A 13,225-nucleotide genomic window follows, 5' to 3' on the forward strand; every position below is an offset into this window, starting at 1 on the left:
ACCTGAGTTTACAAATAACAACTAAATAATTATACTTATTTTATTATTTACTTTTAACAAAGTTAATGATGAATAAGTTGACTGTTTATAGATGTGATAAGTAGAGTTTAATTCGGGAGATGGTAACTCTTTAAAGAACTGCTCTCGTGGTGCCCCATATGAGTTCATTGTTACATGATTAATTTAATCAGGTAACAATTAAATATAGTTAGTTGATTAGATAAATAACAGTCTTCAGATTAATGTTAAAGTCAAGTCACGCCAATATACAACATTATATACACACCTTTTATATTCATATCCTGTCCATACCGTCTATACACACCGTTATGATTATACAGGTGAAGTCAGAAGTTTAAACTCAGTTTTTCACAATTCCTGACATTTAATCAGACTAAAAATTCCCTAGTCTTAGGTCAGTTAGGATCACCAATTTATTTTAAGAATGTGAAATGTCAGAATAATAGTAGAGAGAATTATTTATTTCAGCTTTTATTTCTTTCATCACATTCCCAGTGGATCAAGTTTACATACACTCAATTAGTATTTGGTGGCATTGCCTTTACATTGTTGAACTTGGGTCAAACGTTTCGGGTAGCCTTCCACAAGCTTCCCACAATAAGTTGGGTGAATTTTGGCCATTCCTCCTGACAGAGCCAGTGTAACTGAGTCAGGTTTGGAGGCCTCCTTGCTCGCACACGCTTTCTCAGTTCTGCCCACAAATTTTCATTAGGATTGAGGTCAGGGCTTTGTGATGGCCACTCCAATACCTTGACTTTGTTGGTCTTAAGCCATTTTGCCACAACTTTGGAAATATGCTTGGGGTCATTGTCCACTTGGAAGACCCATTTGCGACCAAGCTTTAACTTCCTGACTGATGTCTTGAGATGTTGCTTCAATATGTCCACATAATTCCCCCCCCCCTCATGAAGCCATCTATTTTGTGAAGTGCACCAGTCCCTCCTGCAGCAAAGCACCCCCACAACATGATGCTGCCACCCCCATGCTTCACGGTTGGGATGGTGTTCTTTGGCTTGCAAGCCTCCCTCTATTTCCTCCGAACATAACGATGGTCAATTCTTTTTTTGTTTCATCAGACCAGAGGACATTTCTCCAAAAAGTACTATCTTTGTCTACATGTGCAGTTGCAAACCGTAGTCTGGCTTTTATATGCCGGTTTTGGAGCAGTGGCTTCTTCCTTTCTGAGAGGGCTTTCAGGTTATGTCGATATAGGACTCGTTTTACTGTGGATAAAGATAATTTGTGCCTGTTTCCTCCAGCATCTTCACAAGGTCCTTTACTGTTGTTCTGGGATTGATTTGCACTTTTCGCACCAAAGTACATTCATCTCTAGGAGACAGAATGTGTCTCCATCCTGAGCGGTATGATGGCTGTGTGGTCCCATGGTGTTTATACTTGCATACTATTGTTTGTACAGATGAACGTGGTACCTTCAGGCATTTGGAAATTGCTCCCAAGGATGAACCAGACTTGTGGAGGTATACAATTTTCTTTATGAGGTCTTGGCTGATTTCTCTTGATTTTCCCATGATGTCAAGCAAAGAGGTGCTGAGTTTAAAGGTAGGACTTGAAATATATCCACAGGTACACCTCCAATTGACTCAAATGATGTCAATTAGCCTATCAAAAGCTTCTAAAGCCATGACATCGTTTTTTGGAAATTTCCAAGCTGTTTAAAGGCACAGTCAATTTAGTGTATGTAAACTTCTAACTCACTGGAATTCTGATACAGTGAATTATAAGTGAAATAATCTGTAAACAATTGTTGGAAAAATTACTTGTCATGCACAAAGTAGATGTCCTAACCTACTTTCCAAAACTATAGTTTATTAAACCTCTTACATCTATGGGGGCGCTATTTCATTATTGGATAAAAAAACGTGCCCGTTTTAAGCGCAATATTTTGTCACAAAAAGATGCTCGACTATGCATATAATTGGTAGCTTTCGAAAGAAAACACTCTGACGTGTCCAGAACTACCAAGATATTTTCTGTGCGTGCCCTAGAACGTGAGCTTCAGGCAAAACCAAGATGAGACGGCATCCAGGAAATGAGCAGGATTTTTGAGGCTCTGTTTTCCATTGTCTCCTTATATGGCTGTGAATGCAAGAGGAGTGAGTCAACCCTTTCTGTCGTTTCCCCAAGGTGTCTGCAGCATTGGGACGTATTTGTAGGCAGATCATTGGAAGATTGACCATAAGAGACCACATTTACCAGGTGTCCGCCCGGTGTCCTGCGCCAAAATTGGTGCGCAAAAGTCAGCTGCCAGTATTTTTCCATGCGATTCAGAGAGGAAAGCAAGCTTCCACGAACGATATATCAATGAAGAGATATGTGAAAAAACACCTTGAGGATTGATTCCAAACAACGTTTGCCATGTTTCGGTCGATATTATGTAGTTAATTCGGAAAAAGTTTTACGTTGTAGGTGACTGAATTTTCGGTTCGTTTCGGTAGCCAGATGCAATGTAGAAAACGGAACGATTTCTCCTACACACAGACGCTTTCAGGAAAAACTGCGCATTTGGTATGTAACTGAGAGTCTTCTCATTGAAAACATCAGAAGCTCTTCAAAGGTAAATGATTTTATTTATTTGGTTATCTGGTTTTTGTGAAAATGTTGCGTGCTAAATGCTACTCAAAATGCTATGCTAGCTTTGCATACTCTTACACAAATTAGTCAATTTCTATGGTTCAAAAGCATATTTTGAAAATCTGAGATGACAGTGTTGTTAAGAAAAGGCTAAGCTTGAGAGCAGACGCATTATTTTAATTTTATTTGCGATTTTCAGAAATCGTTAACGTTGCGTTATGCTAATGAGCCTGAGGCTTTAGTCACGATCCCGGATCCGGGATGGGGAGTTCCAAGAGGTTTTAACAAGACATTTGTGGAGTGGTTGAAAAATGAGTTTTAATGACTCAAACCTAAGTGGATGTAAACTTCTCACTTCAACTGTATGTATTTTCACGACTCTGAGATTGCTGGTTTTGATATTTCAGATGTTTTAAAACTTTTTGGATAATATGTGTATTGTTGTTTTATTGCTGTGTGTATATTACTGTATTATTGTATCTGCAAATCTGTGTACTCGACCAACAAACTTTGATTTGATTTGACTCTCAAACCCTTTTATATTTCCAAACATTTGTTCCATTTACCTCTGATATTCATATAAGACTACAGTGCCAGCATAGACCTATTCAGACAGTAGGGAGGAGAAGCTAAGATCCAATTAGCAAAGAAGCTCAAAAATGTATTGTGTGTGAGCATGTACTGTACTGTATACTGTAAACATAAAAATACCTTCAATGGCGTGTAGATGAGTGCAGGTGAGGTATCCCACAACTCTCTGCTCCTGATGGGAGGTTCCCACCTGCACCTGTAGAGAATAGGGAGAGCAAAATAGGAAGTTAAATATCTCTGACAACAAACAGATTGGACAGTGAATTAGAAAAGATTTAATACCACATAATATCATATATTAATGTAACCTGTACATCTACAGACCTACTTCTGTCTCGATGCTTGTTGGATCAAATCCCTGAGCTGACAATGTAAAAATCTGTTGTTCTGCACCAGAACAAGGCAGTTCTAGCCTCCTTTCTGCTCCTCACTTTTTCTGTCATTGGCCCAATCCAAAAATGACCCTCCCTCCCTCCCTCCCTCCCTCCCTCCCTCCCTCCCTCCCTCCCTCCCTCCCTCCCTCCCTCCCTCCCTCCCTCCCTCCCTCCCTCCCTCCCTCCCTCCCTCCCTCCCTCCCTCCCTCCCTCCCTCCAAAAATGATCATCCTCCCTCCCTCCCTCCCTCCCTCCCTCCCTCCCTCCCTCCCTCCCTCCCTCCCTCCCTCCCTCCCTCCCTCCCTCTCTCCCTCTCTCCCTCTCTCCCTCTCTCCCTCTCTCCCTCCCCCCCCTCCCTCCCTCCCTCCCTCCCTCCCTCCCTCCCTCCCCTCCCCTCGTTACTCTGACATTGTCCCTGTTTGAAATCCCCTCAGTGGAGATAGTCTGTTCGTCACTGTTTCGATTTACAGGCCCGAATTGGCCATAGAAACACTGATGATCCTGGAATGAATGGAGAGGCTTTTACTGCAGATTACACTGGGCCTGTGAGCCCGGCCAAAAATGGTTATACTGAATGGATAGACTGGTGATTTTGAGTGTCAGGGGCGGGTGGACCACACAGTTGGGTGCAGGTAATAGGGATGGACTACAATATTCGATTGAGTGGGTTGGAAATGTGCAATGTTTTGAAGTGTTACCTAGTGTCAGAAAAGATCCATCTAAAGACCTTTCAGGACTTGTTCAATATATCTCCTCTGTCATCAGGGCGATTGTAGGTTTGATTAGATTTGATTACAGTGTGTTCAAGCTCTCTGTACAGTCACTGTGCAGTCATCCAATCACTGTATCGCAGTCTTGGCTTGGGTCTCACCGACAAGGGCCTCATAGAAAACTCATAGGACCACAATAAAGCCTTAGCCAAATTAGTGAGACTTTAAAATGAAATGCAAGGGTTACATTTTAGACAACAACATAATACATTCTGTGACATTTTTTCCCTCCACAGAGTTTTGGAGCCCTCCTCTGCTCACTTGGCCTGACACATGCACTGTACATTCCCTAACCCAGTCTGTAGAGCAGCTCCCTTTCCAACTCTCTTACCCTCTGTTCCTGTTCCCCATTCTCTCTCTCTCTCCTTTCACTTCTCTCTCTTTCTCTGCCTGTGTCCCTGTGTATGAATATTTCAGAGGCTTATCCATGCTTGGGTAGCTGTGTGCTCTAAAACTGACAACAGGCCTGAAGGGAATCATGGTCATGTGTCTCGGTCCGCTTGTGTGTGGGTGCATGTGCGGGTGTGTGTGCGCTGTTTGTGTTTGTGCTTTACATAGGCTACATGTTAGAAAATAAATAAATCATAATGATGATTATGAAAATCAGAATTCCTTGCATCTTGAGTAAACTAGTAGCAGGGTAAACGTTCAATGTGAACCCAAAAGACAAGATACACTATACAGTTGAAGTGAGAAGTTAACATACAGTTAGGTTGGAGTTATTAAAACTCATTTTTCAACCACTCCACAAATTTCTTGTTTACAAACTATAGCTTTGGCAAGTCGGTTAGGACATCTACTTTGTGCATGACACAAGTCATTTTTTACAGACAGATTATTTCACTTATAATTCACTGTATCACAATTCCAGTGGGTCAGAAGTTTACATGCACTAAGTTGACTGTGCCTTTAAAAAGCTTGGAAAATTCCAGAAAATGATGTCATGGCTTTAGAAGCTTCTGATAGGCTAATTGACATCAGTTGAGTCAATTGTAGGTGCACCTGTGGATGTATTTCAAGGTCTATCTTCAAACTCAGTGCCTCTTTGCTTGACATCATGGGAAAATTAAAAGAAATCAGCCAAGACCTCACAAAAAAAATTGTAGACCATCACAAGTTTGGTTCATCCTTGGGGGCAATTTCCAAATGCCTGAAGGTACCACGTTTATCTGTACAAACAATAGTACGTATAGAAAGTATAAACACCATGGGACCACGCAGCCGTTATACTGCTCACAAAGGAGACACGTTCTGTCTCCTAGAGATGAACGTACTTTGGTGCAAAAAGTGCAAATCAATCCCAGAACAACAGTAAAGGACCTTGTGAAGATGCTGTGTGAAATGTGTACGAAAGTATCAATATCCACAGTAAAATGGTCCTATATCGACATAATCTGGAAGGCCGCTCAGCAAGAAAGAAGCCACTGCTCCAAAACCGGCAGATAAAAGCCAGACTACGGTTTACAACTGCACATGTAGACAAAGATAGTACTTTTTGGAGAAATGTCCTCTGGTCTGATGAAACAAAAATAGAACTGTTTGGCCTTAATGACCATCGTTATGTTTGGAGGAAAAAGGGGGAGGCTTGCAAGCCGAAGAACGCCATCCCAACCGTGAAGCACGGGAGTGGCAGCATAATGTTGTGTGGGTGTTGTGGAGGTGCTTTGCTGCAGGAAGGACTGGTGCACTTCACAAAATAGATGGCGGCATGAGGGGGGAAATATGTGGATATATTGAAGCAACATCTCAAGACATCAGTCAGGAAGTTAAAGCTTGGTCGCAAATGGGTCTTCCAAGTTGACAATGATCCCAAGCACACTTCCAAAGTTGTGGCAAAATGGCTTATTAAGGACAACAAAGTCAAGGTATTGGAGTGGCCATCACAAAGCCCTGACCTCAATCCTAACAAAAATTTGTGGGCAGAACTGAAAAAGCCTGTGCGAGCAAGGAGGCCTCCAAACCTGACTCAGTTACACCAGCTCTGTCAGGAGGAATGGGCCAAATTTCACCCAACTTATTGTGGGAAGCTTGTGGAAGGCTACCCGAAACGTTTGACCCAAGTTCAACAATTTGAAGGCAATGCTACCAAATACTAATTGAGTGTATGTAAACTTCTGACCCACTGGGAATGTGATGAAAGAAATAAAAGCTGAAATAAATCATTCTCTCTACTATTATTCTGACATTTCACATTCTTAAAATAAAGTGGTGATCCTAACTGATCTAAGACAGGGAATTGTTACTAGGATTAAATGTCAGGAATTGTGAAAAACTGAGTTGACATGTATTTGGCTTGGGTTCGAGCCCAGGCTCTGTCGCAGCCGGCCGCGACCGGGAGGTCCGTGGGGCGACGCACAATTGGCCTCGCGTCGTCTGAGTTAGGGAGGGTTTGGCCGGTAGGGATATCCTTGTCTCATCGCGCACTAGTGACTCCTGTGGCGGGCCGGGCACAGTGCACGCTAACCAGGTCGCCAAGTGCACGGTGTTTCCTCCGACACATTGGTGCGGCTGGCTTCCGGGTTGGATGCGCACTGTGTTAAGAAGCAGTGCGGCTTGGTTGGGTTGTGTTTCGGAGGACGCAAGGCTTTCGACCTTCGTCTCTCCCGAGCCTGTACGGGAGTTGTATTGGATACAACAATTGGATACAACAAAATTGGGGAGAAAAGGGGGTAAAATTCACATTTTTTTTTTATTTGGCAAAGGTGTATGTACATTTCTGACTCTACATTTCAACTGTATATACAAAAGTATTTAGACAGCCCTTCAAGTTAGTGGATTCGGCTATGTCAGCCACACCCGTTGCTTACAGGTGTATAAAATCGAGCACCAGCCATGCAATCTCCATAGACAAACATAACAGTAGAATGGCCTTACTGAAGAGCTCAGTGACTTTGAACGTGGCACCATCGTAGGATGCCACCTTTCCAACACGCCAGTTTGTCACATTTCTGCCCTGCTCGAGCTGCCCCGGGAAACTATAAGCGCTCTTATTGTGAAGTGGGACTGTCTTGGAGCAGCAACGGCTCAGCCACGAAGCCACACAAGCTCACAGAACAGGAGTGTTGTGTGCTGAAGCACGGAACGTGTAAAAATCGTCTGTCCTCGGTTGCAACACTCACTACCGAGTTCCAAACTACCTCTGGAAGCAACGTCAGCACAAGAACTGTTTGTCGGGAGCTTCATAAATGGGTTTCAATGGCCGAGCAGACGCACACCAGCCTAAGATCACCATGCAAGCAGTGGAAAGGAATTCTCTGGAGTGATGAATCACGCTTCCCTATCTGGCAGTCCGAAGGTCGAATCGGGGTTTGGCGGATGCCAGGAGAACTCTACCTGCATCAATACATAGTGGCAACTGTAATGTTTGGTGGAGGAAGAATAATGGTCTGGAGCTGTTTTTCATGGTCCAGGCCCCTTAGTTCCAGTAAAAGGAAATCTTAACGCTACATTATACAATAACATTCTAGACAATTCTGTGATTCTAACTTTGTGGCAACAGTTTGGGGAAGGCCCTTTCCTGTTTCAGCATAGCAATGCCCCTGTGCACAAAACAAATTCCATACAGAAATGGTTTGTTGAGAACAGTGTGGAAAAACTTGACTGGCCTGCTCAAAGCCCTGACCTCAACCCCATCGAACACCTTTGGGATGAATTGGAACGCCGACTGCGAGTCAGGCTTAATTGCCTAACATCAGTGCTTGACCTCACTAATGCTCTTGTGGCTGAATCGAAGAAAGTCCCCACAGCAAAGTTCCAACCTCTAGTGGAAAGCCTTCCCAGAAGAGCAGAGGCTGTTATAGCAGCAAACGGGGGACCAACTCCATATTAATGCCCATGATTTTGGAATGAGATGTTCAACGAGCAGGTGTCCAGATACCTTTGGTCATGTAGTTTATGTGACCCACTTTAAATTCTCCTGCAACCAGACCTTTTTCTCTCTCAGCATGGAGGCTAGAGAGAGGAGCCAAGACCTCTACTGTACCCCATTACTGTGTCCAATGCTTAAATAGACTTTCACGTCAACACAGCCAGAGTAAAAGCAAGTCCCTTTATCCCCAGGAAGGAAGGTAATTTATATCAACAAATGGAGTCGACCTCAGCACTGAAAGGAGTTCTTGGTCATTAAAAGCAAAGGGAGAAGCTAAGGTTTATTTCTTTCATTGATTTCCATTCAATGTGTACTTTGAGTGGGCCTGCTTTAAGGTTCTCTCTGTAATGTATTCAAACTCCACACAAACAGGCACAAGCATGCACAAAGATGCACGCTCTCTCGCACGCATGCACACACACTCACTCACACACTCCTCCTTCAACCTTGCACTTTGTGGTTTTAAATAATAATAAGAGGGATAAATGTTGAGACCGAAAGGCTTTAATTACTGGGTTGCTCTTCAGGGAGACATTTTTAATTAATTGTGTATCTCTACACACCCACCACCCTCCCTCCCTTCCTGTATCTCTTCCTCCCTCCCTCCCTCCCTCCCTCCCTCCCTCCCTCCCTCCCTCCCTCCCTCCCTCCCTCCCTCCCTCCCTCCCTCCCTCCCTCCCTCCCTCCCTCCCTCCCTCCCTTCCTGTATCTCTTCCTCCCTTTCACCCTTCTTCCATTTTCCTCCAGTCATATCTTTGTAATGTCTGAGTTTGTCACTTTGTATTGCAAATTAAATCTGCCACTTGCACTTCATGTAGGTCTGCTAAGAAAGAAAAATTACCATGTGGTTTGATAATGTTTGTTTGGTCACAAGACTCCCAATCTTGCAGAGAAAGACCCCTTGGATACATCATTCTTTCTAAAGACTACTAGTCTGTGGGGTCAAGCTGCACGAGGACCCTGAAGCTAAGGGTCAGTCCTACAAGAGCTCTGGAGAGAGTGAGATGATGACCCAGAATGACCCTACGGAGGAGGGAGGCACATAGAGGCAAAGCCATAGGAGCTTGTTATCTGAATCAATAAGCAGCAGGGGGAGGTATGGTTGTCAGAGTGGTGGAACTAAAAGGTGCATACAGAACTTAGCAGGGTTGTTGTCAGCCAGCATCTCCCAGACCCATCATCACCTTCAGGCTGAGAACTGCTGAGCTGCCCCAGCAGGACCTGGAGCCCAGCCAGAACCAGGGATGCATCCCAAATGGCACCAAGTGAATAGGCTGCCATTTGGGACACAACCCCGGACACAGCCCCAGCCAGACAGCCCCAGCTACACAACTACAGCCACACAGCCCTAGCCCCAGTCACACAGCCCTAGTCCCAGCCACACAGCCCTAGCCCCAGCCACATAGCCCTAACCCTAGCCCCAGCCACACAGCCCTAGCCCCAGCCACACAGCCCTAGCCCTAGCCCCAGCCACACAGCCCTAGCCCTAGCTCCAGCCACACAGCCCTATCCCCAGCCACACAGCCCTAGCCCTATCCCCAGCCACACAGCCCTAGCCCCATTCACACAGCCCTAGCCCCAGCCATACAGCCCTAGCCCCAGCCGCACAGCCCTAGCCCTATCCCCAGCCACACAGCCCTAGCCCCAGCTTCACAGCCCGAGCCCCAGCCACACAGCCCTAGCCCCAGCCATACAGCCCTAGCCCCAGCTACACAGCCCTAGCCCTATCCCCAGCCACACAGCCCTAGCCCCAGCTTCACAGCCCGAGCCCCAGCCACACAGCCCTAGCCCCAGCCATACAGCCCTAGCCCCAGCTACACAGCCCTAGCCCTATCCCCAGCCACACAGCCCGAGCCCCAGCCACACAGCCCTAGCCCTATCCCCAGCAACACAGCCCTAGCCCCATTCACACAGCCATAGCCCCAGCCACACAGACCTAGCCCCAGCCATACAGCCCTAGCCTCAGCCCTAGCCCCAGCCCCAGCCCCAGCCACACAGCCCTAGCCCCAGCCACACAGCCCTAGCCCCAGCCATACAGCCCTAGCCTCAGCCCTAGCCCCAGCCCCAGCCCCAGCCACACAGCCCTAGCCCCAGCCATACAGCCCTAGCCCCAGCCATACAGCCCTAGCCCCAGAAACACAGCCCTAGCCCCAGCCACACAGCCCTAGCCCCAGCCACACAGCCCTAGCCCCAGCAACACAGCCCTAGCCCCAGCACTAGCCCCAGCCATACAGCCCTAGCCCCAGCCATACAGCCCTAGCCCCAGCAACACAGCCCTAGCCCTAACCCCAGCCACACAGCCCTAGCCCCAGCCACACAGCCCTAGCCCCAGCCACACAGCCCTAGCCCCAGCCACACAGCCCTAGCCCCAGCCACACAGCCCTAGCCCCAGCCACACAGACCTAGCCCCAGCCACACAGCCCTAGCCCCAGCCACACAGCCCTAGCCCCAGCCACACAGCCCTAGCCCCAGCAACACAGCCCTAGCCCCATTCACACAGCCATAGCCCCAGCCACACAGACCTAGCCCCAGCCATACAGCCCTAGCCTCAGCCCTAGCCCCAGCCCCAGCCCCAGCCACACAGCCCTAGCCCCAGCCCCAGCTTCACAGCCCAAGCCCCAGCCACACAGCCCTAGCCCCAGCCATACAGCCCTAGCCTCAGCCCTAGCCCCAGCCCCAGCCCCAGCCACACAGCCCTAGCCCCAGCCATACAGCCCTAGCCCCAGCCATACAGCCCTAGCCCCAGAAACACAGCCCTAGCCCCAGCCACACAGCCCTAGCCCCAGCCACACAGCCCTAGCCCCAGCAACACAGCCCTAGCCCCAGCACTAGCCCCAGCCATACAGCCCTAGCCCCAGCCATACAGCCCTAGCCCCAGCAACACAGCCCTAGCCCTAACCCCAGCCACACAGCCCTAGCCCCAGCCACACAGCCCTAGCCCCAGCCACACAGCCCTAGCCCCAGCCACACAGCCCTAGCCCCAGCCACACAGCCCTAGCCCCAGCCACACAGCCCTAGCCCCAGCCCCAGCCCCAGCCACATCCCCAGCCACATAGCCCTATCCCCAGCTACATCCCCAGCCACACAGCCCTAGCCCCAGCCCTAGTCCTAGCCCGAGCCCTAGCCCCAGCCCTATCCCCAGCCACATAGCCCTAGCCCCAGCCCCAGCCCTAGCTCCAGCCACATAGCCCTAGCCCCAGCCCCAGCCCTAGCTCCAGCCACACAGCCCTAGCCCCAGCCATGTAGCCCTAACCTCGCAGGTTAGTGATCAATGAACCCAAACTCTGCTTTGCTCTGCCTGTCATCAGTCTCCCCAATGGAGCCTCGTCAGTCACCTGCAGCTCACGGCATGGCGCTGCCACACTAGAAAACGACTGAAGCTCACTGATGAAAATGGTTTAGACTAGCTAAATATGACTTAATTCATGTTCTGAAATAGCAGAAGTCTGTAGTTCTGGAGCAACTCGAAAGCCCGAAAACAGCTATAACAGAAGATTATCCTTAAAAATATGAAATATTCTACAATTTGTTCCTGTTGCCCTGTGCTAATTCACATTTGAACCCCTTGTTTTAGTACTTAATAAATACGGTCACAGTATAAATAGACAGCCCACAAAATTATAATAAAAGACATAGGCTAGATATGGGAATAGCATCGTAGAATAATAGTGAAGACATCAAAACTATGAAATAACACATGGAATCATGTAGTAACCAAAATATATATATTTTATATTTGAGATTCTTCAAAGTAGCCACCCTTTGCCTTGATGACAGCTTTGCATACTTTTGGCATTCTCCAAACTAGCTTCACCTGGAATGTTTTTCCAAGAGTCTTGAAGGAGCTCCCACATATGCTAAGCACTTGCTGGCTGTTTTTCCTTCACTCTGCAGGCCAACTCATCCCAAACCATCTCAATTTGGTTGAGATCGGGTGATTGTGGAGGCCAGGTCATCTGATGCAGCACTCCATCACTCTCCTTCTTGGTCAAATAGCAATTACACAGCCTGGAGGTGTGTTTTGGGTCATTGTCCTGTTGAAAAACAAATTATACTGTAGTCCCACTAAGCCCAAACCAGATGGGATGGCGTATCGCTGCAGAATGCTGTGGTAGCCATGCTGGTTAAGTGTGCCTTGAATTCTAAATAAATCACTGACAGTGTCACCAGCAAAGCACCCCCACATCATCACCCCTCCTCCTCCATGCCTCACGGTGGGAACAACACATGCAGAGATAATCCGTTCACCTACTCTGTGTCTCACAAAGACACAGCGGTTGGAACTAAAAATCTCCAATTTGGACTCGTGTTTCTTGGCCCAAGCAAGTCTCTTCTTCTTGTTGGTGTCCTTTCGCACTGGTTTCTTGCAGCAATTTGACCATGAAGGCAATTATTCACGCAGTCTTCTCTGGTGAGTTGGTGTTGAGATGTGTCTGTTACTTGAACTCTGTGAAGCATTTATTTGGGCTGCAATTTCTGAGGCTGGTAACTCTAATGAACTTATCCTCTGCAGCAGAGGTAACTCTGGGTCTTCCTTTCCTGTGGCGGTCCTCATCAGAGCCAGTTTCCTCAGAGGGCTTGATGGATTTTGCAACTGCACTTGAAGAAACTTTCAAAGTTCTTGAAATTTTCCCGCATTGACTGACCTTCATGTCTTAAAGTAATGATGGACTGTTGTTTCTCTTTGCTCATTTTAACTGTTCTTGCCATAATATGGATTTGGTCTTTTGCCAAATCTTCTGTATACCACCCCTACCTTGTCACAACACAACTGATTGGCTCAAACGCATTAAGAAGGAAAGATATTCCACAAATTAACTTTTAACAAGGCACAACTGTTAATTGAAATGCATTCCAGGTGGCTACCCCATGAAGCTGGTTGAGAGAATGCCAAGAGTGTGCAAAGCTGTCATCAAGGCAAAGAGTGGCTACTTTGAAGAATCTCAAATATAAAATAGATTTTGATTTGTTTAACACTTTTTTGGTTACTACAGGATTCTATATGTGTT

The 13,225-nt window shown here is 47.0% G+C and overlaps 1 protein-coding gene across 2 annotated transcripts in view; it reads right to left on the reverse strand.

The window, feature by feature from the left end:
• The window catches only part of LOC135509465 (sphingomyelin phosphodiesterase 3-like), a 40,259-nt gene that overhangs the window by 7,921 nt on the left and 19,113 nt on the right, over positions 1–13,225 (reverse strand). For both annotated transcript variants that reach the window (XM_064930148.1, XM_064930149.1), the window contains exon 3: positions 3,325–3,400. In XM_064930148.1, the coding sequence (XP_064786220.1) occupies positions 3,325–3,400 (76 nt within the window). The remainder of the gene's footprint in view (positions 1–3,324; positions 3,401–13,225) is intronic.

Source organism: Oncorhynchus masou, chromosome 22 (genome assembly GCF_036934945.1).
Source record: "Oncorhynchus masou masou isolate Uvic2021 chromosome 22, UVic_Omas_1.1, whole genome shotgun sequence".
Lineage (NCBI taxonomy): Eukaryota > Metazoa > Chordata > Actinopteri > Salmoniformes > Salmonidae > Oncorhynchus > Oncorhynchus masou.